Source organism: Quercus lobata, chromosome 12 (genome assembly GCF_001633185.2).
Source record: "Quercus lobata isolate SW786 chromosome 12, ValleyOak3.0 Primary Assembly, whole genome shotgun sequence".
NCBI lineage: Eukaryota > Viridiplantae > Streptophyta > Magnoliopsida > Fagales > Fagaceae > Quercus > Quercus lobata.
Window position 1 is genome coordinate 25,587,107 of NC_044915.1, and position 19,929 is coordinate 25,607,035.

At 34.9% G+C, this 19,929-nt stretch overlaps 2 protein-coding genes and 1 long non-coding RNA gene across 3 annotated transcripts; 1 reads left to right on the forward strand and 2 right to left on the reverse strand.

Moving 5' to 3' along the window:
• Positions 1 to 664: 664 nt before the first annotated feature.
• LOC115972058 lies at positions 665 to 2,447 on the reverse strand. The gene is made up of 2 exons (XR_004087399.1): positions 2,072 to 2,447; positions 665 to 1,623 (listed from the first exon to the last, which is right to left on the reverse strand). It is a non-coding gene; the product is annotated as an uncharacterized LOC115972058 (long non-coding RNA).
• A 1,942-nt stretch (positions 2,448 to 4,389) lies between these two features.
• On the forward strand, positions 4,390 to 10,481 carry LOC115972567 (probable cyclic nucleotide-gated ion channel 14). Its single transcript, XM_031092892.1, has 7 exons — positions 4,390 to 5,053; positions 5,145 to 5,727; positions 6,264 to 6,476; positions 6,566 to 6,867; positions 7,585 to 7,696; positions 8,323 to 8,559; positions 9,456 to 10,481. Exons 1-7 carry the CDS (start codon positions 5,007 to 5,009, stop codon positions 10,188 to 10,190), a joined length of 2,229 nt encoding a protein of 742 aa, XP_030948752.1. The 5' UTR covers positions 4,390 to 5,006; the 3' UTR covers positions 10,191 to 10,481.
• A 5,171-nt stretch (positions 10,482 to 15,652) lies between these two features.
• On the reverse strand, positions 15,653 to 19,691 carry LOC115971496 (probable xyloglucan glycosyltransferase 5). The gene is made up of 6 exons (XM_031091452.1): positions 19,356 to 19,691; positions 18,469 to 19,217; positions 17,588 to 17,896; positions 17,204 to 17,494; positions 16,956 to 17,069; positions 15,653 to 16,827 (listed from the first exon to the last, which is right to left on the reverse strand). Exons 2-6 carry the CDS (start codon positions 19,189 to 19,191, stop codon positions 16,183 to 16,185), a joined length of 2,082 nt encoding a protein of 693 aa, XP_030947312.1. The 5' UTR covers positions 19,192 to 19,217; positions 19,356 to 19,691; the 3' UTR covers positions 15,653 to 16,182.
• Between the last annotated feature and the right edge of the window lie 238 nt (positions 19,692 to 19,929).

A 19,929-nucleotide genomic window follows, 5' to 3' on the forward strand; every position in this document is an offset into this window, starting at 1 on the left:
GGTTACTTCGACAACACAAGAACATTACTCATTTAATAAGATTCTTTTGAAAGTCTTCATTGAAAAAACCAAGAGAGTTTAATGATTTTAATGAACCACAACACAGATCAAAATTAAAGGTAATCTGGAATGTAATTGATCTAGGTAAAATCTGAGGAAGATTTCCTCCTCGTTAATTATTGACTAACCACCACACACCCTTAGTGTGATAATCACTTTATAAATACAAACATTTGTGAGATGTGAAGGGTAAGAACCGGAATTCAAGTTTCTAGAAGGGAGACACACATATACACCTAAATTAACCTAAGGTAGAATTTCTATTTAGTATAAATAAATAAATAAATAAATATATATATATATATATATATATATATTTATTGACTATCATAAACACTGCACGTTACAGCCATTGGAAACAATAAATGATCATATTCCGTTTACCTTAAAAATATAAAAGCAAATCTCTCTGGCCAAAGGTAAGCTAGATACTGTAGCAACACAAATTTGGTTTGATGATGAGATTGCTATACTTACTTTTGGTCTAACAACGGGGGGGTCCTCAAATCAACAACTTATTAGGAAGGAATACTGACTTATCATCAAAGATTTGCATGAATTCAAATGAATGCATTAACAAATTAAAATGATATACGCAGAACACTTGGTAATAGCAGGAATTTTATAAAGGCTAGGCATCCTTTATCGTGCCAATATTAGAATTTATATAAAAAGATCACACAAGATACATTTTCAACATGACTGCTTGTGTTGTATCCATGTCTTATGACACTAAGATATACATCACAAAAGACTTTGATTCAGATCACTACCTCACCAAATTAAGATGATATCTCTGTAACATTTGGCACAGGCAGTGAATTGTTGAAAAGTCCCCAATCCTTCTCTAGATGAACGTATGGCAGAATATTGAAATAAAAAACACTATCAACAGATTCATGCAAACCAAGTAACCCAGTGTTGACGTCAAAGAAGTCTCCACAATGAAGCCTACTTGCAGCAGGTGACATCCCACAACCAAAAAAATCTCCATTGTCGAGGTCAAAAGAAAAAGAAAATCATTTTTCCTTTCAATCGGGGGCTTAACAATACCTTTCCTACGGATGAGTTCTGCACTGTTTATTGATGTAATGCACGTAGAGCAATTATATCCCATTTGAGCACAACTAGTTATAACATTGCAGTGAACTACAAAAATCATTCAAGTGCCGCACATATTGGAAGATTATTCATCCAGCAAAAACCACACCAACTAAGGGAGCCAGTTTAGCACTAAAGGGCAAACCAAATCATGGGTGCTGCACTGCTTATTGGTGTAATGCATGTATGTAGACCAATTATCCCATTAGACCAGAACTTGTTAATGACGCAGTAAACTACACAAGTCATTCGATTGCCGAGCATTTTGGAAGAATAATCGTCCAGCAAAAACAAAGCCAACTAAGGGAGCCACTTTAGCACTAAAGAGGAAGCTGCTTTAGCACTAAAGGCCAAGCAAAATTAGGGAGCTTAGCACTAACACCAACTGCCACAGATCCTCTTCAATTGGAGGAGCTCCTGATCTTCTACCAACACCATATAAATAGCTGAGGTCACCACATACTTTAGCCAAGGTCACAAAACCACAGCACGAGAAACCCATGACCCAAAAGATATGAAGGAGAAAGAAAAGTAAAAGACGAGAAGGAAATTAAAGAATGCACATATGGAGTAATATTAAGAAACTTAAAAGGCTAATGTCAAATCCATTCCCACCCCATAAAGGCAAAGTAAGATTCATTTAAATGCCAAGACTAAGATGGAACTTTTAGAACCATTCGCAACCCAATACAAGTCCGAGATTCAAGATTATCCCTTGCAAATTTAAAATTTTATTTTAAGTCCAAGACCTTTTTTAAACAAATAACAAAAATAAAAATAAAAAGCCTTCCTATTGACCTTACACCTAAATCTTTTTAAGTAAAATCCAAATTAAACCATGAACGAAAATAAACCCATTTGTTAAAGAAGAACCCCAAAGACCCAACTTCTGTAGAACAGATATAAATACCTGCCAGAAGTGTTTGACGCAGCTCCTCAATCCTTTCAAGTTAAATAAAAGAAATGCCACAAGAGAGGGAGGCGCATCACAACTGGAGAGATTCAATCAAATAGAAGCATCTACAGAAGAAGCAGTCTACAGAAGTAGCAGGCTGGGACCAACAACCATTCAAAATTGAAGATCCCAGATCTGGGCAATGAAGAACGAAATCCAGGGGAGTGCAGAAGCACATCAACAATGAAGCAGAACCAGATGACACCTCAACACACCAAAAACAAAAGCATAGGTTTTTAGCAACGCTCTCATTTAACTGTCCTTAATAAAATTATAATGCTTAAGATCTCCTCCTATAATGTAACTACATATTCTGAATTAGGTAGAAAAAGAAAATATTCACACTCCAAGATAAAGTGTTTCCAAGATGCCCCATACGCTTACTTTGGAAGCCATAGAAAGGGTAGGATCAGCAGGATTATGATTGGAAGAAATTCCTCTCTGTGTCACCAAACATATCCAAATGTACACCCTTTTTCTGATTGAAATAAATGCTGCCGTTTGATTCCAGCAAAAAACATATAAATGCTGTCGTTTGAGACATCAAAACAACTAAACAACCTTAATAATGCATGCTATTCTCTATATTCTTTTCCGTGTAATAATAAACGTGTTAAAACTACACCGGCTCAGTCCTAGGTTTAAAGGTTTAACCTACTACAACTGTAGAATATATTACTATTATGGAATAAATGGTATTTCTCTCATTATTAGAAACGTAAATTATAGTCTTACTAATTAGTTCTTACTTCATTTAAGATTTAACTTGGCCAATGTGTTATTATTAGTTTGTCATACTGCAATCCTTGGCCATTAAGGTATCAGCTGGGCACGGCATTGCCGATTCTCTATTTCACATTGATAGTTGATTGTTGGTTACTTGTCAGTTATTATTAAAGCTTTTAATTCACCGGTCGGCAAACTTCTATTAGTTAATTAACTTTATATTTATGGTTTAGAATATAATAATTATTTTAAAATAAAATAAAACTGAGACTGTCATTTCATTTGTAATTTCTCATGCTTTTTATTTAAGGATCATATTAACAGATGTCTTTAGAGTAATTGTTAATAAATTATAAGAGGAAAGTTTTGACACCACTTTCATGAGAAATATAAAAAGCTGTCAATAACACATTTATTGTTTTATCATTCTCCCAATAAAATATTTCTAAAAATAATTCTTTAAGGGCATTGGTTAACATTTTTCTTCATCTAAATATAGTGTTCAGAACCCTTTAAGCAGGTGACTGTTTCCTGTGTAATGCCATTGAGAATCCTTGGCCCTAAGATACTTCTCTTTCCTTTTTCTTTTTTTTCTTTTTTTCTTTTTTTTTATTCTTCCCTTTGCATTCATACACAAATCTCCCTCTCTCTCTCTCATGTATATTAAAATAGAAGGTAAGCTTAAGTTCCTAACATATGCAAAACGTCATTTTTGTGTGTACACTGGTTAATCGATCTATTTCAATTATTATCATCATTTAGTGACACCTATTTGTCAATAATATGCATTAATGCTTTGGCCCTACATGGAAATGAATAAGGCAAGGACCAAGGTTTAGACTTTGATCAATGAGGAACTATCATTTATCTATAGAAATTAGAGATATACAGCTCTACTCCTCTATAGGGTCTCAGGGCCATCATTGCCAATATACAGCTCTTGCTCTCCCGTTTCTTTGGTTTTAAATTTAATTTTTGACCAAAATCTTCGAATGGTTTGACTCATTTTCTTACCTATAGGGCTTCCTTTTGTTCAATTTGGGGACCTCAACCCATTTCATCTATCTCTTTTTGGACATTTTGGTCAAGATGTTGATAGACAGGTTCCCATTTGTTGTTTGTGCCCTCCTTTGAGCATTTTTAATAAAATATCATCTTACCTATAAAAAAAAGAAAAGATTAGAGATAAACCAATCAAGGGGACTAAGCTTGTGACCAAAAAATAAAAATAAAAAAGAAGCAATTATCTAGCAAGTAGCAAGTCAATTTGTCGAAAAACATTGACACACGAATCATATATACTCAAAATTGTTGCAACATACTGTTTTGGACATGACAGTGAGCCTAAATTTATTTCTGGATCTACTATAAGCTGTGAACCATGTCTGCTCAGCTGTGGTGTGGATCCTACATAAGTTTGACCCGGAGTCTGCGCCAAAATGAGATCTTGCTTGCCTCCTTAACCAATCTCCAAAACGAAAAAAGAAATATATTTTATGAAAGAGATTCTAAATTTCTAATATGAAATCCTAAATCAAAGAGAAAAATCTGCCATAAAAAAATGTCTCTTATTACATGGGTTTCTGTTCCTTTTCTTCTTCTCTTTCACTAGGGACACTGCCAGTCTTTCATAAAAATTCATGGCGCGCACGTCTCTCTCTCTCTTAGTCCAATGCGTTTTTTAATTGAATATACCTAAAAAAAAACGGTGACTAAAACTATCTGAGCTATCAAGAAAGAAAAAAAAAGACTAAAATCTATTTGAGCTGTGTTTCCTAGCTATTACTGTTGGTTTTCTTCTTGGGCTTCAACGAAAGTCAACGACATTAAAATTTTAAACCCATACATAGAGTGTTTCACCTAAGTTTGAGCCTTCAATCAGGCCTCTTCCTCTTCTTTTCTCTTCTCTCTCTCTCTCTCTCTCTCTATCTGTCTGAAATTCTACTCTAAATTTAGTTTGTACAATACAAAAGTTTTCAAATTTTGGGTGCAGTTGAGCCTTTTTCTTGGAAGTTTTAATCAAGATCCATATTTTTATAATAGAAAGAGAATTGAGAAGCATCATAAAGTTTGTTCCAGGAAAAAAATGGGATACTTAGAAAAATGTTGTTTTGGTAGAACTCATGCACTCCTTGTTTTTTTTCTCTTCATTGTATTTTAGTTCATGTATGTGACCGAACAAAATACAAGCATGGAGCTAAAGAAAGTGAGGTAATTCTCTGCTATGTCCTCTGTTTGACTGTTTCTCTTATTCCCATTTCATTCTTAATGTAATTTGCTTAATGGGTTTTCAATTCCACAGGTTTTACAACGATGAAAAACAAAATCTACGATCTCCATGGGAAAAAAATGACACCCAGAAACAGTTAGAAAAGCCTTTGCCAGTGTACAATGTCTCTGCAGCTTTGTTAAAACCAGAAGGTGGTGGTGTTGGTGTTCGCGATTTTAAAAACCAAAGTATTAATACAACTTCCACGTTTGGAAAGCTTAAGGTTTCCCCAGAGAATCATAAGCAATGGCATAGGCGAATTCTTGATCCTGGAAGTGACGTTGTCCTGCAATGGAACAGGATTTTCCTCTTTTTTTGTTTGGTAGCACTCTTTGTTGATCCACTTTTTTTCTACGTTCCAATGGTAGTGAACAATGCCAGTACTTTGTGTATGACAACTGATTTGAGACTGGGGATTGTGATAACGTGTTTTAGGACAATTGCTGATATATTTTACATGTTACATATAGTCATAAAGTCCCGGACAGCTTTTGTATCACCAAGTTCAAGAGTGTTTGGGAGGGGTGAGCTTGTCATGGATCCAAAGATGATTTTGAGGCGGTATTTAAGATCGGATTTCTTGGTAGATCTCATAGCTGCACTGCCTCTTCCCCAGGTACTGCAATTTGGTTTCACTGTGATTCATGTGCAACTGATTCTATGGTTTTGTAGGGGTTCAAAACAGGGAAAAAGAAAAACCAAAACAAATCTATCGTTTATTGAGGTTTATTTAGAATTTGGTTACTGAATTATAGTTAAGCAGATTGTAAAAGAAAATTATGTTTATCTCTTTATGTAATTGCCAAGTGATTCTACTAACAGAATGCAAAATTTCAAACATTATGTAACTAATTTGGATTGAAGTGGCTTTTTAACATTCCAAATTTTCTTCTTTTCCTACTATTTCTCAACAATTGATTGGAGCCTATTTTAGGATAAAAGAACTTTTGGATAGGAAAGAAAAAAGGGGGGGGGTTGTTGCTAGCGATTTTGTTCGCTGCTCAGGTTTGCTGTAGAATATGTTAGATGCATTGCGAAAAAAATTATAAATTGGATTGCTATGGCAATCCTATAATGGACTATAGTTTACACAATAACCATGTGAAATCATGTATATTCTTAATTCTTGGAAACTTTCTTTTTGCTTTGCAGATTGTGATATGGTTCATTCTACCGGCAATTAAATCCTCACAAGCTCATAGTACTGACAATACCCTTGTACTGATTGTTCTGCTCCAATATATTCCCAGACTATATCTCATTTTCCCATTAAGTTCTCAGATTATCAAAGCCACTGGTGTCGTCACAAAAACTGCTTGGGCTGGGGCTGCATATAATCTCCTACTCTACATGTTAGCTAGTCATGTATGTAACTTTTCCCTGCTTATATTTGATAACCCAACATCCTATATCTTCTCAAGTATTCTGCAAAGATTTGACTTCTGTTCTTGTAGGTCTTAGGGGCATCATGGTATTTGCTGTCCATTGAACGGTATGCAACTTGCTGGAAATCTGAACGCAGAATGGAAGATAGCCCTATAAAATGTGTCCCTCGTTACTTGTCATGTGATACTTTGGATGACAATGATCGCATCAAATGGGAAAACAGCACTGCTGTGTTTAATAACTGCAATCCAAATAATTCTACCAGTTTCAATTATGGCCTATTTGCAAATGCCATGACAAATAATGTTGTCTCCTCAGTGTTTGTTGAGAAGTATTTCTATTGTCTGTGGTGGGGCTTACAGAACTTGAGGTATAATTCAAGAACATACTATTCTAATCATATTCACCACTTTTATTTCCAATTTAAAGGATGTTATGATACATGAGTGTCTCTGTAATCATCTGTGTTGACAGTTGAAGTTGATATTTATAACTCCTTATACTTAAGAGGAGGGCCTAATCAATTTGATCTTATTATATATACTATTCGTGAAATTTCAACTTCATTTTTTCCTCCCTCTTTTAATTGCATGTTTCTTCTCCTTCTTCTTCTTCTTCTTCTTTTTCTCTTTTTTTATTGAGTTGCCACCTGATACCAACGGGGAAGAGTCGCCAGCCAATGCATAGAGAAAAATAAATGACATGTTAAAACTAATACTTTACCTCATTGTCACAAGTCTCAGGCAAACTGAAAAACTGCTGTATCAAATCTTCTAACTCATGGATTTTTTGAACGACTAGTGGACTTTTTGCTAAAAATGTGAAGTATCTTGAACAAATAGTAGGTTTTTGCTTTGTTTCTGGATCTCATCTGTGCTTTAGATTGTCTATTACTTAAAAAGTCTGCATTGGCAGCATAGTATGGTACTTAATGATATAAACTAATACTTACAACCAGCTTATAATGCTTATTTAGTGAAAAAAAAAAAATCGCTACTTTATTCGAGTGGCTTACAGAAACAGGTGCCTTAAATGGCTTGTTCATTCAGAATTTTGATGTCTCTCTTTTGCTTCCTATAATTTTCAGTTCTTATGGCCAGAATTTATCGACAAGCACATTTATAGGGGAAACTTCTTTTGCCATACTCATTGCAATAATGGGACTGGTGTTGTTTGCCCATTTGATTGGAAATATGCAGGTATTCTTACACTGTTATTTACTGCAATTATCCTCTGTAACCATTATGTTCATAATCAAAATTCAATTATTTTCCATAACAAAATTAATTTCTCTTTTTCTATTGGGTTGATATTTGTAAATGATTCATTGGACCTTTAAGAATAAGATTTTTATTCTTCCAAGGCCTCAATTTTCATTCTGATTGACTCCTAAATTCTGAGAACCTTTGCTTTCTTATGTCTTCTGCATTCATCAGTAGCCGAAGAGTAGAAAGCCAATCATTTGCTATCTTTGATATTATGTAGAAGGAAAGATATCTTTATAATCTCTATACTTGATAGGCTCTTTTATGGTCCTTGACAAGTACACTGTAGTGTAAACTTTTTTCAGCACTTCTGTGCAAAGTAATTCTTGGAGATGTCCTGGATATTCATAGAGGTATGTTGGAATTCATTAGGGTGATGGTTTTGGAACTTGGAATTCCATTTGCTTACTAGTCTTGAACATCTCACTTATTATAATTATAGTTAGTTTTAGGTCTCTTGTGTTGCAATAGATTCACATCAATCCCTTTAGATGTTATTTCTCAAGCACTGAGAAAAGTATATTTTATAGCTCATTTTCCAGAATTTCAATTTGTTGTAGACCTATCTGCAATCTATCACTGTGAGGCTTGAGGAGTGGAGGCTCAAGCGACGAGACACTGAGGAGTGGATGAGACATCGCCAACTTCCTCAGGATCTGCAAGAACGTGTCAGGCGATTTGTGCAGTACAAGTGGCTTGCAACTCGAGGAGTTGATGAAGAGTCAATCTTATGTGCCTTACCTCCAGATCTCCGTCGAGATATCCAACGCCACCTATGCTTGGACCTTGTTCTACGTGTAAGTCCTTGTACTAGATTATTTTACTTACGCTAAAATCTGCAAGCAGTCCATGATTTGTCAAGGCAGATTCCATCCTCTGATAATGTATGTCACATATTTATGCTGTTAAACCCAGTAGCTGCGACTAATTATGTGCTCTTATCCTATGGATGGGTGTACTTTGAGATCTTTAAGAAGATTGATTATTCAAAACAAGCAATACAAACTACCTTATACTGTGGACTTTTCTACAATTCTCTGCAGTAAAGAAATGAGTAGTTGGTCTAGTTATGCATACCTTCTTTCCTGCTGGATATGTTGATAATTCTCTTGAATTATTGGTGTATCTTTCCCCTCCAAAATCAAGCATTTGCGTGTTGGGTGTGACTGTGTGAGGATTATTTCTTAGTAAAAATTTTGTGCCAATGCCCAAACCTTATGATCCTGCTGGTAGATATAAATGTAAACACTGGTATCATGTAGCTTATAACTTCATTGCCTATCCCATTTGTTAATTAAGGCCACTTCTTCAGGAGGGAATACTAGAAGCTGCTATAATTAATGTGCCCGAGTGTGCATTGCGTTTGAACAGAACCCGGTATTTTGGTAGTACTCTTGTAGATACACCATGTAAATCAGCTTTTATAGAATACAAACTAAGAATTCTATTTTCCTTACGAAGTAGGTACTGGATTGAACAGTTCAATGTTGGTTCCTGATTCCTATAAACCCTATCAATGCTTTGAGAAATTCAAAGAGAAACTCTTCCACTTCCAGTTCATTCAGATTTAAAGAGAAATTCTTATTATTCCCAACATTGAAAACCATCCAACAAATTGAAGCAGTAATCTTCTTTTTTTTTTTTTTTCTTACATCAATAGTGTAGTTGAGCTTGTCTGTTTTTCCAATTGCAGGTACCCTTTTTCTCACAGATGGATGATCAACTACTTGATGCTATTTGTGAGCGGTTGGTGTCATCCTTAAGTACTCAGGGCACCTGCATTGTTCGTGAAGGTGACCCTGTGACAGAGATGCTTTTTATAATCCGAGGGAGGCTAGAGAGCTCCACTACAAATGGAGGCCGGACAGGTTTCTTCAACTCAATTACTTTGAGACAAGGTGATTTTTGTGGGGAAGAGCTGCTTGCATGGGCGTTGCTTCCAAAATCTACTGTCAACTTGCCTTCTTCTACAAGAACAGTTAGAGCCATTGTTGAAGTGGAAGCCTTTGCACTGCGAGCAGAAGATCTCAAATTTGTTGCCAATCAGTTTAGACGTCTCCATAGTAAGAAGTTACAGCATACTTTCCGATTTTATTCTCACCACTGGAGGACATGGGCTGCCTGCTTCATTCAGGTTGCTTGGCGTCGACACAAGAAGAGGATGACTGCAAAGAGCCTTAGCATGAAAGAGTCATTCTCATATAGTCTTGATGAGCAAGTAGCTAATGAAACAGAACAAGGTAAGGAAGAGCATTCTACATCATCTTCAACTAGTTTGCAAGCAAAGCAGAACCTAGGTGTCACAATATTGGCTTCAAGGTTTGCTGCAAACACAAGGAGAGGAGCTCAGAAAATCAAGGATGTTGGATTGCCTAAGTTGCAAAAGCCTGAAGAGCCAGACTTCTCAATGGAACCAGAGGATGACTAGTTCAATTGTGTTAAATTAAATTATATGAGGGCCAATGGTTATCATTGCCAAGGGTGAAGAAGATAACAAAGCTTCAAAAAATCATCAAAAGGAAATTAAATTCTTCATATGGTAGGATAGGTTTAACACTCAGGTGTGATTGCATAAACTGTATACTAAATTGGTATTGCCCTTCCAAAAGCTGTATCAAACATGTATGATATATACTTTAGCATGTACTTATATTTAGCATGTCTTGTTAAAAGTATATCTTACCATAGTTTAAGCATATTTTACAGCTGAAGGATTCAATGTGTGCCATAAAACTTGCAACTTATTGAGTTGTTCATTTCTAATCTTTGCATTTCTACAATCTTGGACACTGAAACTCCTAACATATAAGCCCAACTGTGAACTACAAAGAAAATGACTTGCACATTCCAGTTGACAGTGACAACACAAATTTTTTATTGCTCAAAAGAGAAAAACCATCACCATTGTTGCACAAACTATAGAACAAGGACTGTTTGACAACAGGGTTCAGTATAAATTGGTTTATCTTGAATACAAAAAAGTTTTCAAGTAGTTTTCCTCCTGACTCCATCTTCTCTCCTAGACTTAACAAGACTGAGTTTCTTTGTTATCTTATGTTTGCCTTCTCCAAAACTCTCTCTCTCTCTCTCTCTCTCTCTCTCTCTCTCTCTCTCAGGTTGAGGAATAGGCTTTATTCATTCAGGGATTATTATTTTATTGATTCTTAAAAAAAAGAAAAAAAAAAAAAAAAAAGCGAGCTTACAAGTGAAGCATTGAATTAAATTCTCAATGATTTAGTCAACACTCTTATAACTCAGTGGCATAGTCTGCTCTCTTAAATTAAAAGAATCAAAGTTACAATCACCATTTCCCTTATTAATGTAATTATCAAATTATCTAAATTAAAATTTTAAAAAAAAAAAAAAAAAAAACTATGAGGTCAACTGAAAGTCTACATTTTTTGTTAATTACTCTAGTTCTGAACTTCTGATTATTTTATCCACCAGTAAATGATTCCAATTTTGTTAGGGCAGGAAGGCATTCAAGATATTAATTAAAAATGAATAAACAATTATTGCAATTTAAATTGAAATGAATAAGACCTTAACTAAGATGGGCCGGAGCAGGTTAGAGTCCGACCCAGGCCCAACCCAAGCATTTTATTCTCGAGACCAAGTCCAACCCAATATTTGGGGGTGATCCCATCTTGTAATTACATATTTTGGGCTTGATTCGGGTTAGCTTGTACGCTGGTAAGAAAATAATAGCTCCTCACATCCCTTAATCATCGTATAGAAATCACCACTTTAACAAGATTACAGTCCATGTAGATATTAAAATTAAATTTCTTTGCTTTAAACACCGAAGCGAAAATAATATCAATAATCATTAATACATAAATAAATAAATAAATCATACGTTTAAGCTAAATAGACAAATAATACAACCAAAATTAAGCTAAAAATGATCTATCCATCCAAACTAGTTTTTTTTTTTTTTTTTTTTTTTGAGAAAGCATCCAAACTAGTTGGAGGTGATTCCCAAATATAATTAAGCAGCACTAAACCCTTACTTTATCAACACAATTATAAAATTATGATTGTATGTATTAATTAATTTATATTAAAATATTAAGTGTCCGTTTGGAACAGCTTATTTAGCTGAAAAATACTGTAAATAAAAGTAAAAAGTTAGCTGAATAGTACAATAGGACCCATGAATAGTAGCAAAAATAAGCTGAAATTGCTAATAAGTTGAAATTTTCAGCTTGTCCCAAACACACACTAAGGGTATGTTTTGATACTGTTTATTTTGCTGAAAACTAAAAACTTATTGCTGAAAAAAATAAAAAAATAATTTTTGAGTTACTGTTCACTCCCCTAAACACTGTACATTTGCCTTAATGCACTGTTCATATTCATGTCCCATGAACAGTGCAAGAGGCACTGGTAAAAAAAAAAAAAAAAAAAAAGGCAAAAACGCAGACACGTGAGTTTTCATCCATATCCAAACGGATACTAAGTAGAGGAAAATGAGAGAATTAAATTAGGAGTATATGTCCACCCGCTCATATGATGCATGAGTCAATAAATAAAAGAATGTAAAGTAATAAAAACAAATACACATAACTTACAAGAAAATTGATAATAATAAAAACCATTATAAGTTATGTGGTGAAAAACATGTAACTATCCCAATAACGTACATGATAAAAGCGACATTTAACACTAAATTATTGTCAAACTAAAAAAAAAATTAAGAAAATAAAAAATAAATTTTATTTATGATAAGAAAGAGGATACGGTTTTGATTATTATGTGTGTGGAAATAATTATTTAATGTTGCAAATCTTAGGATTTTTAGACCCAAAACGCGAATTTCATAGATAAGAATCATAAGATAAGATGGCACCCATCAAATTTTTTGAATGGTTTTCATTTTCATAAAAAAAAAATTAATAATAATAATAATTGTAGGGTCACGATTTGAGGCCCAAGCCCAAAATGTATGGAGTCTTGGTCCAATATGCCCAAAACAATGAATTTGTAGAGAATGGGTCAAAGAACTAAGTTCTAGTGAATTGGACAACGGCTAGTATTGAGTTAAACGATGATTAAGCACAAATAAAAGATGTTGATGTCAATGGACTTTCAGTCCAAGGAGGCTAAATTATAGTATATTGATCACCGTTGGATACTAAGACAGTTTAGATTGCTACAGTGTTCTCTCTCTCTTTTCTCTCCCCTTCCCCCATGGGGATTTCTCACATTATATAACCTTCTTAGAGCCATCTTGATCCTACACTTGTTGATCATCCAAATTCTCACTTGAGTGCCTGTCCTATCAAACTCCTCCCTTCAACTTTCTGTGAGTTGTGGTAGCCAAGGCAACACTGTTTAGAGGTCATCTCCACATAAATGTGGCCAGAAAAGTAGCTGCATTGCATTTAATGCGGTGGTAGCAGCTTTTCTTTAAATATTTTGCGTTTCCTTCTTCCCCGTATGTTTATATGGCGCACTCCCATCACCAGGGCCTTTCGGAGGGGCCCTCTAATTTCTAGAGTTACGCATTTAAGCTACATCGATCACATCCGAAGAGGTATTCCTCCTCAGATCATCTCTCATGCATTTCCTGTTTATGGGACTTTAACCTTGAGTCCCTTTTGTGACCATTTGGCTCTCCTCGGATTCGCCAATTGTCCCGGGTGAAGCCCAAAGCCCACTACATGATTTTGAGTCTTTGTCCCTACGATAATAATAATCCTTTCATTTTTTTTATTTAAATTTAGTGATCAAGAAACTTATTAACTTAATAGTATTGTCATGTTTTTAATAGAAACATCCATATTTCGAATATTTCTCTTCACTTAAAATATATAAAATAAATGCAAAAAGAAAATTAAATGATCCCTTTTACGAAAATAGAAAGTTAAAAACCTAATCTCTCTTCTATGATTCTATCACAATTTCATTGTCCATTTTTATAACGTAAATGCCTTTTTTTTTTTTTCTTTTTTCTTTTTTCTTTTTTTTCTTTTTTTTGTGGGTAGAAGTAAAATGTTGTATACCTCTTAAAGTTTTTTAGTTTTTTACATCATGTCTTGAAAATACATATAGCCAACCTAAACATCATGCATGCCATGAAAGACATGCTATTATAACAAATGATTGTTTGAAGGGTGAATTACCAACAAAAAAACAAGTGCATTACAAAATGACCCTGGATATGTCAAATCATTGAAAATTTTCTTACATACTCTTTTACATGTAAGGATATGTACAACTATAAGGTAACTTTAATTTCGACCAGATTATAAAAAATAAATTTTTTTTAAAAAAAAAAATTTAATTTCGACCATCCATTTTAAGAGTAGGTTACGAAGAGTCAGTTGTGAGAAGAAGAGATTGTATGCAACATGTTACAAATAACATGTATATATTTCAATAGTTATAATGAGAATAGGAGAATTTGAACAGTCACCTTTTTTAAAAATATCAAGAGGTGCTACTTGAAATATGTTAGAGATAATATTATTGTAGTTGTTGTGTAATGACCCAAGAGGTTCACCCTAGTGTAAAGCCAGTCTAGGGCTAATCTTAGACATTGTAACTCCTATATATACCCTACTAGGGTTCTTTGTAAACATACTTCATCATATAATAATAATGTAGCCGTTAGGACTCTATACCATAAACAAAGACCGTCAAACTGAATCACAACTACAGCAATAATAAATCACCTTATAGGTGAACAAAATTTTTTATAATCTTTTTTTACAATAGTTCATGTGATATGTTGTAATTGTTGTTAATAATAAAAATAATGTAAATAATATACTTATAAGAGCATCCACATTGGTGGAGCCATAAATTTAGCAATATGACTCTAAAAAAAGTTATTTTATCTATCTTAATTTCTCACTTTACAAAACACCCAATATCAGTGGTTTTATTTTAGTTTTCAACACAATAAAATAATACATTCACTATAATAAAATAGTATATTCACTACAAAACAGTGTGAACACATAAATAAAATAAGATATTTAATATAAAGTAGTATAAACATACAATTTAATAATACTTTTTTTTTACCTATGAGCTACCGTGCATAGTCACTTTTGGTTGTAGAACCAAATTATTTGATTTTGGTTCCACTAATATAATCATAAATTTGTATTTGATGGTTCTAAAAATAGTAATATAACTTTTGAGCATCACCAATATTAATGGTCAACGGATGTTATTTCAATTCCAATTTATTACAACACCACCTTTGTCAAAAAAGTTTATACCCCTAGCATTAATGTCACCCTACCCTAACCGACTTGCCAGCTTCCCTAACCGACTTGCCAGCTTAGCTGCTTTAGGTATATTCCAAAGTGAATAAAATGAGATACTAGGGGCATAACAATTGGCTTGTCAAATCAAAGATTTTGTTAATTGGCAGTCCATGACAAACCTTTAATGGAGTGGACCATAGATGGATGGTCAAGGACATGGGGTTAATTTGTACTTGGCCCTATTGCTAACCAGAAACCACCATATCTACAAAAGCCAGAATCAGCTTTTGCCCTACAAAAGATATTGGTCCTCTCAATTATGTATGTATAACCAACCCTATAATTCAAAAGTATAAAGTGTGTTTATGAACCTAAATCCTCAGCCGGCCACCCCTATAGTATATAAAGCTAAGCTTGGTTTCACCCATTTCTCCTGCCGACACTTTCTATTCATCTAGATTTCAACTCAAAACTTGCACACGTGCACTGCAGAAGAAACAAAATAGTAATAGAATGGCAAAAAAGGGAGGTGAGTTTCAGCTACATGTGTGTGTAGTGCATGTATCATCATTCATGTATGTTTGAGAGAGAGGTAGGTAGAATAATTGTTTGTTATTTGAAGTAGCCAGAAAAAAAAATGTACAGAAAGATGTCTTACATGTCCCACTCACTAAAAAAGAAAGAATCTATAAACCAGAAAGCATTATGCAATCCCATTCTTAGACTCTACTCTTTGCATTCTACAATATATAAATACACAGTATGGCTTGAATAGGAGATGCCAGATTACACACAAGCAAGAGTTGATGTCAACTGTAATATACTAAAGAAAATAGAGTATTCTATTCCTACCTATAACAAAAGATAATTCAATCCCTATCGAAGATTACAATGACCAATGCCCTATGTGGGAAATAAATGACTAAAAATAAAAATTGTAAATATGGTGTGGAGGATGATAGGTAAACACAGAATTAATCCTATGGGACACTTAAAATCAAATAAGGAATGCAAGAAATTTATTTTTATTGAATTGGAGGGCTAGCCCTTCACTGCAATCTTCCCATGCAAAAAGGATCCGATTTCCTCGCTTGCACTGCCCACACAGATCATCATTGCTGCTAAAATGCACACAGACTGAATCTAAGCAGAAGGGTGGTTTGTCTTTCTACTCCTTTGTATTGCTTCCCTTCATTATTAGCTCATCTGCTCTCCAATTAGATCAAGACCCACAAGAAGGAATGTCACCCCTTGGAAAAGCAGGAAGTAGAAGTGGACTCCTTGTGCAGATAACAGGCTCCTGACAGAAGCCGTGAGCAAAAGGAATGCCAGCGCAAGCTCCTTCCTATATATCTTGTTAACTTTCTTAACGGGAACTTGAGCTGCTTCTTTCTGTTCCTTAATTTGGTTCAGTTCAGAAAGGTCACTCTCAGAAGCTCCTCTGTAGATCTGTGGTTGGTTCATTGTTTTTGAATCCTTTTCAGCAACAGCCAGTAAATCAGATTCTGATGACCTGCCAGCTTTCTTGGTGACAACCCACTCATAAGAGCTACCCAACTGGAACAATCCAGATATCATTGCATTGAATTTTGTAACAGACATGGTATTCTCAAATAGGAGATAAGGAACAATGAAGGGGAAGGATTTTGGGGCTGGAAGAATGTTGAGGAAGGACATAAAAACAGGCACATAACAAATAACCCACACAGGAAGCTCAGCCTCTGGGACAAACATGGTTAGAGGAAGAATTATGCAGAACAATGTGAAGGAATAAAAGGGAAGGATAAGTTTCCTCAAAAGAAAGAATAGCAGTATCATGTTGGCTTTCTTACATACTGATATCTGCAATATCAAAGAGTTAAGCCTTTTTAGTTCTTATTTAAGTAATCAATAGTTGCAAATGAAGACCGTATACTACAGTTATAAGTAATCAGTATGTGGGAATGATCAAGGTTGACTATCTGAGGTACCTTAGAAGTTATAATTGCTGGAAGACACAATCTAAAAAGTTGCATTGGACCAGAATGCCAGCGATGTTGCTGCTTCCTGTAAGCTTCATATGACTCAGGAACTTCACAAAGGACCTGAAAATGTACATACATTAAGGCTTGAAAGTGAAACAGTTCTACAAATTTTCAGGTTATAAGGAAAGGCTTAAAAAAATTAGGTCCAATTCATGTGCTTCTTCACTTACATCTGTATTCATATGTTACATTACCTTTACATCATTCAGGAAGATAAACTTCCAACCATTGAGATGAGCTCGGACAGCTATGTCCATATCCTCAACAGTGGTCCTTTCAAGCCAGCCTCCAGATTCCTCCAGGGCTTTAATTCTCCAAACACCAGCAGTTCCATTGAAACCAAAGAAATTAAGGAACACCCCATTAACCTGCTGTTCCACCTCAAAGTGGAAACACAAATTAATGTTTTGGAGACGAGTCAACAAGTTCTCATCCTTGTTCACGAAAGACCATCTAGCCTGAACCAAACCTAGTTCAGGATTGTCCTGCAATACAAGGTAAGAGAGACAAACAGATTAATTCCTGAGCAGTACTTTGACCAAAGAATTTCACTAAAAAGTGTATAATTCTTTTTCCACCTTGAAATGTGGTACAGTTTGCTTAAGAAAATCAGGATTAGGTTGGAAATCTGCATCAAAGATTGCAACAAACTCATAACCCTTAACATAATCACAGCCCATCGCTGACTTGAGATTCCCAGCTTTATAACCGGTTCTAACCAAGCGATGTCGATAGATTATGTTGATGCCCCTTTGGCTCCATTTGGTAACCTCTGCCTTAATTAACCATTGAATACTCTCATCATCAGAATCGTCAAGCACTTGAATGAGTATACGGTCCTTTGGCCAATCAAGTTGGCATACCGCAGAGATAGACTGCTCATAAACCTGCTTGAGGTCAATATCAAAAACGTTATCAACATCAAGAAAAATCTACCAAAATAAAGCCAATAATTATTTATACATATTTGAACTAATTTTTGATGTCCTCATCAGACATATCAACTATAAGGGTAACTTCCTCAATTCCACTAACTAAAAAAACAGATCTGAGCACCGTGACACAATTCTCAAATCCTTTTTAAGTACTGCTGAATTATATCTCAATAGTTTTATTTTTTTTTTTTTATTGGGCAAAGGCACATATTTCTATTTTTATCTTTAACACTTTCTGACTTTCATCATACCTGAACCATGCAAAATACTCCGGACTATTACAAACCCCTCAACAATTTATTAAATTTCACATTATTCCATTCCCCAAAACAACATAACTCCTCTTCAAAAAAAGAAAAGAAAAAAGAAAAGAAAAGAAGAACAATATAACTCTTAGAGCCTAGTGCAGAAAAACTCCCAAATCCAGAATTTTCCACTAGATAGAAGCTAAGTAATCTAAAGATATTGTACAAAAAAGTAAGAAGAAAGCAAGAGAGAGATAAAAAGTTGAGTTTTTTATTTACCTCCTTCTCATTACACATTGGAATTTGAACAAGAACCATAGGAAATTCATAGCCTGACCCTTCCAAATCATCAGACTTGAAGGGATCCCCCACAATCCTGGGCTTAATCTTCTTGTATTTTATCCACAAGCATCCTAGGCAAAGCACCATACGGTCTGCTGATTGGATAAGGAATAGAAGAACACAGAATTTAGAGAGTGCTTGAATTAGAGGTGCAATGTAATCAGCCCTGAATGTCAACCAAGCAACATAGACCATGTGGAGCACGCCTTCCAAATCAGAGGTCTTGGGAATGTGCAAACTGGGATTGTTGAAGTAATGCCAGCCTTGCAAATAAGCAACAACCTCAAAGGCCAACATTGCCAAGGCTGTCACTAGGAACACTCTAATCACTCTAAAAAGCAATTTCCCCTTTCCCAACTTCTCACTTGCCAAGGTTACTCCTTGCCTATGGATCAGCCTCTTCTTGATAGCTCCAAGCAATGCCCAAAGCACAGTGGCTAGCCAAGCAACACAACCGACAGCACGGTTAGCCTTGAGAAGCAAAACCCATGTCACTTGCTTTGCATTCTTGCCTCTACTTTTCTCTACAGGCCTGAAGGCAGAGTCTGGACCATCAATCTCCACAACTGAGAAATTTGGGTTCTCCATTGTGACTACCACTGGGTTTCCTTTGCGGGTATCTTTTGCCCACCAGTTAGAAAAGTCCAATCTTGGAGCCATTAAAGTTTGGAATTTGGAACCTCAAACTGAAAAAGTAACACAAAGATGAAGAACCTTTCAAAGAAAAAAAAATTTCAGAACCCAGATCTCAAAATTGAGAAATGAGCAAAACCCATTTTGAGAAAACAGCTAAGAATATCAAAGAAAGGCTAAAAGGAACTCACTTTAAAGACCATGCATTAATTCCACACACACATAATGTGAGAAAGTAAAAAGAAGAAAAAAACCAAGAAAGAGAAGGGGCCCTGGGAGGTTAGTGCTTTGTTCAGTTCTATGTAATTGTAATTGTACTCTCACAAACACAAAAGCCAGTCTCGCTCACTCTTAAACATGGGAAAAGCCACATTATGAGGGAAGGTATCTTCTGCAGCTGTAAGAGTCCTTCGAAACCATGTGGGGTATTTGTCAAGCAATCCAGACAACAAAAGCACAGCCACCCAAGTAACTCCCTCCAAATTTTTTACTACTCTTAATTTTTGGTGTATAATTTCCAGCTTATAGAATCTAACTTTAGTACTTTAAAATGGCATTAAGGTTTATTTTCCTTAAAAAAAAAAAAAAAAAATTTCTCTTTAAAAAAGAAAGTGTAAAACGAACATATGCTACTTGAAGCTGAGCAAGCACGTTGGTAGAGAGAGTATACAGGAGTTGACTATAAGTAAACACACTTTCATTATGTTGTGAAAAATCAAGATATGGGTTTTTTTTTTTTTTTTTTTTTTCAGGTGTTTTGAGTGT

Bases quoted from the DNA above. Each gene is read 5' to 3' on its own strand.
- LOC115971496 (XM_031091452.1), bottom strand. From the start codon at position 19,191: ATGGCTCCAAGATTGGACTTTTCTAACTGGTGGGCAAAAGATACCCGC. The intron at 17,897-18,468 runs GTAAATAAAAAA...GACCTCAAGCAG, and splicing joins CAATGTGTAATGAGAAGGAG to GTTTATGAGCAGTCTATCTC. The intron at 17,070-17,203 runs GTAATGTAACAT...GTACATTTTCAG, and splicing joins TCTTCCTGAATGATGTAAAG to GTCCTTTGTGAAGTTCCTGA.
- LOC115972567 (XM_031092892.1), top strand. From the start codon at position 5,007: ATGTATGTGACCGAACAAAATACAAGCATGGAGCTAAAGAAAGTGAG. The intron at 6,868-7,584 runs GTATAATTCAAG...TATAATTTTCAG, and splicing joins TGGGGCTTACAGAACTTGAG to TTCTTATGGCCAGAATTTAT. The intron at 8,560-9,455 runs GTAAGTCCTTGT...TTCCAATTGCAG, and splicing joins GCTTGGACCTTGTTCTACGT to GTACCCTTTTTCTCACAGAT.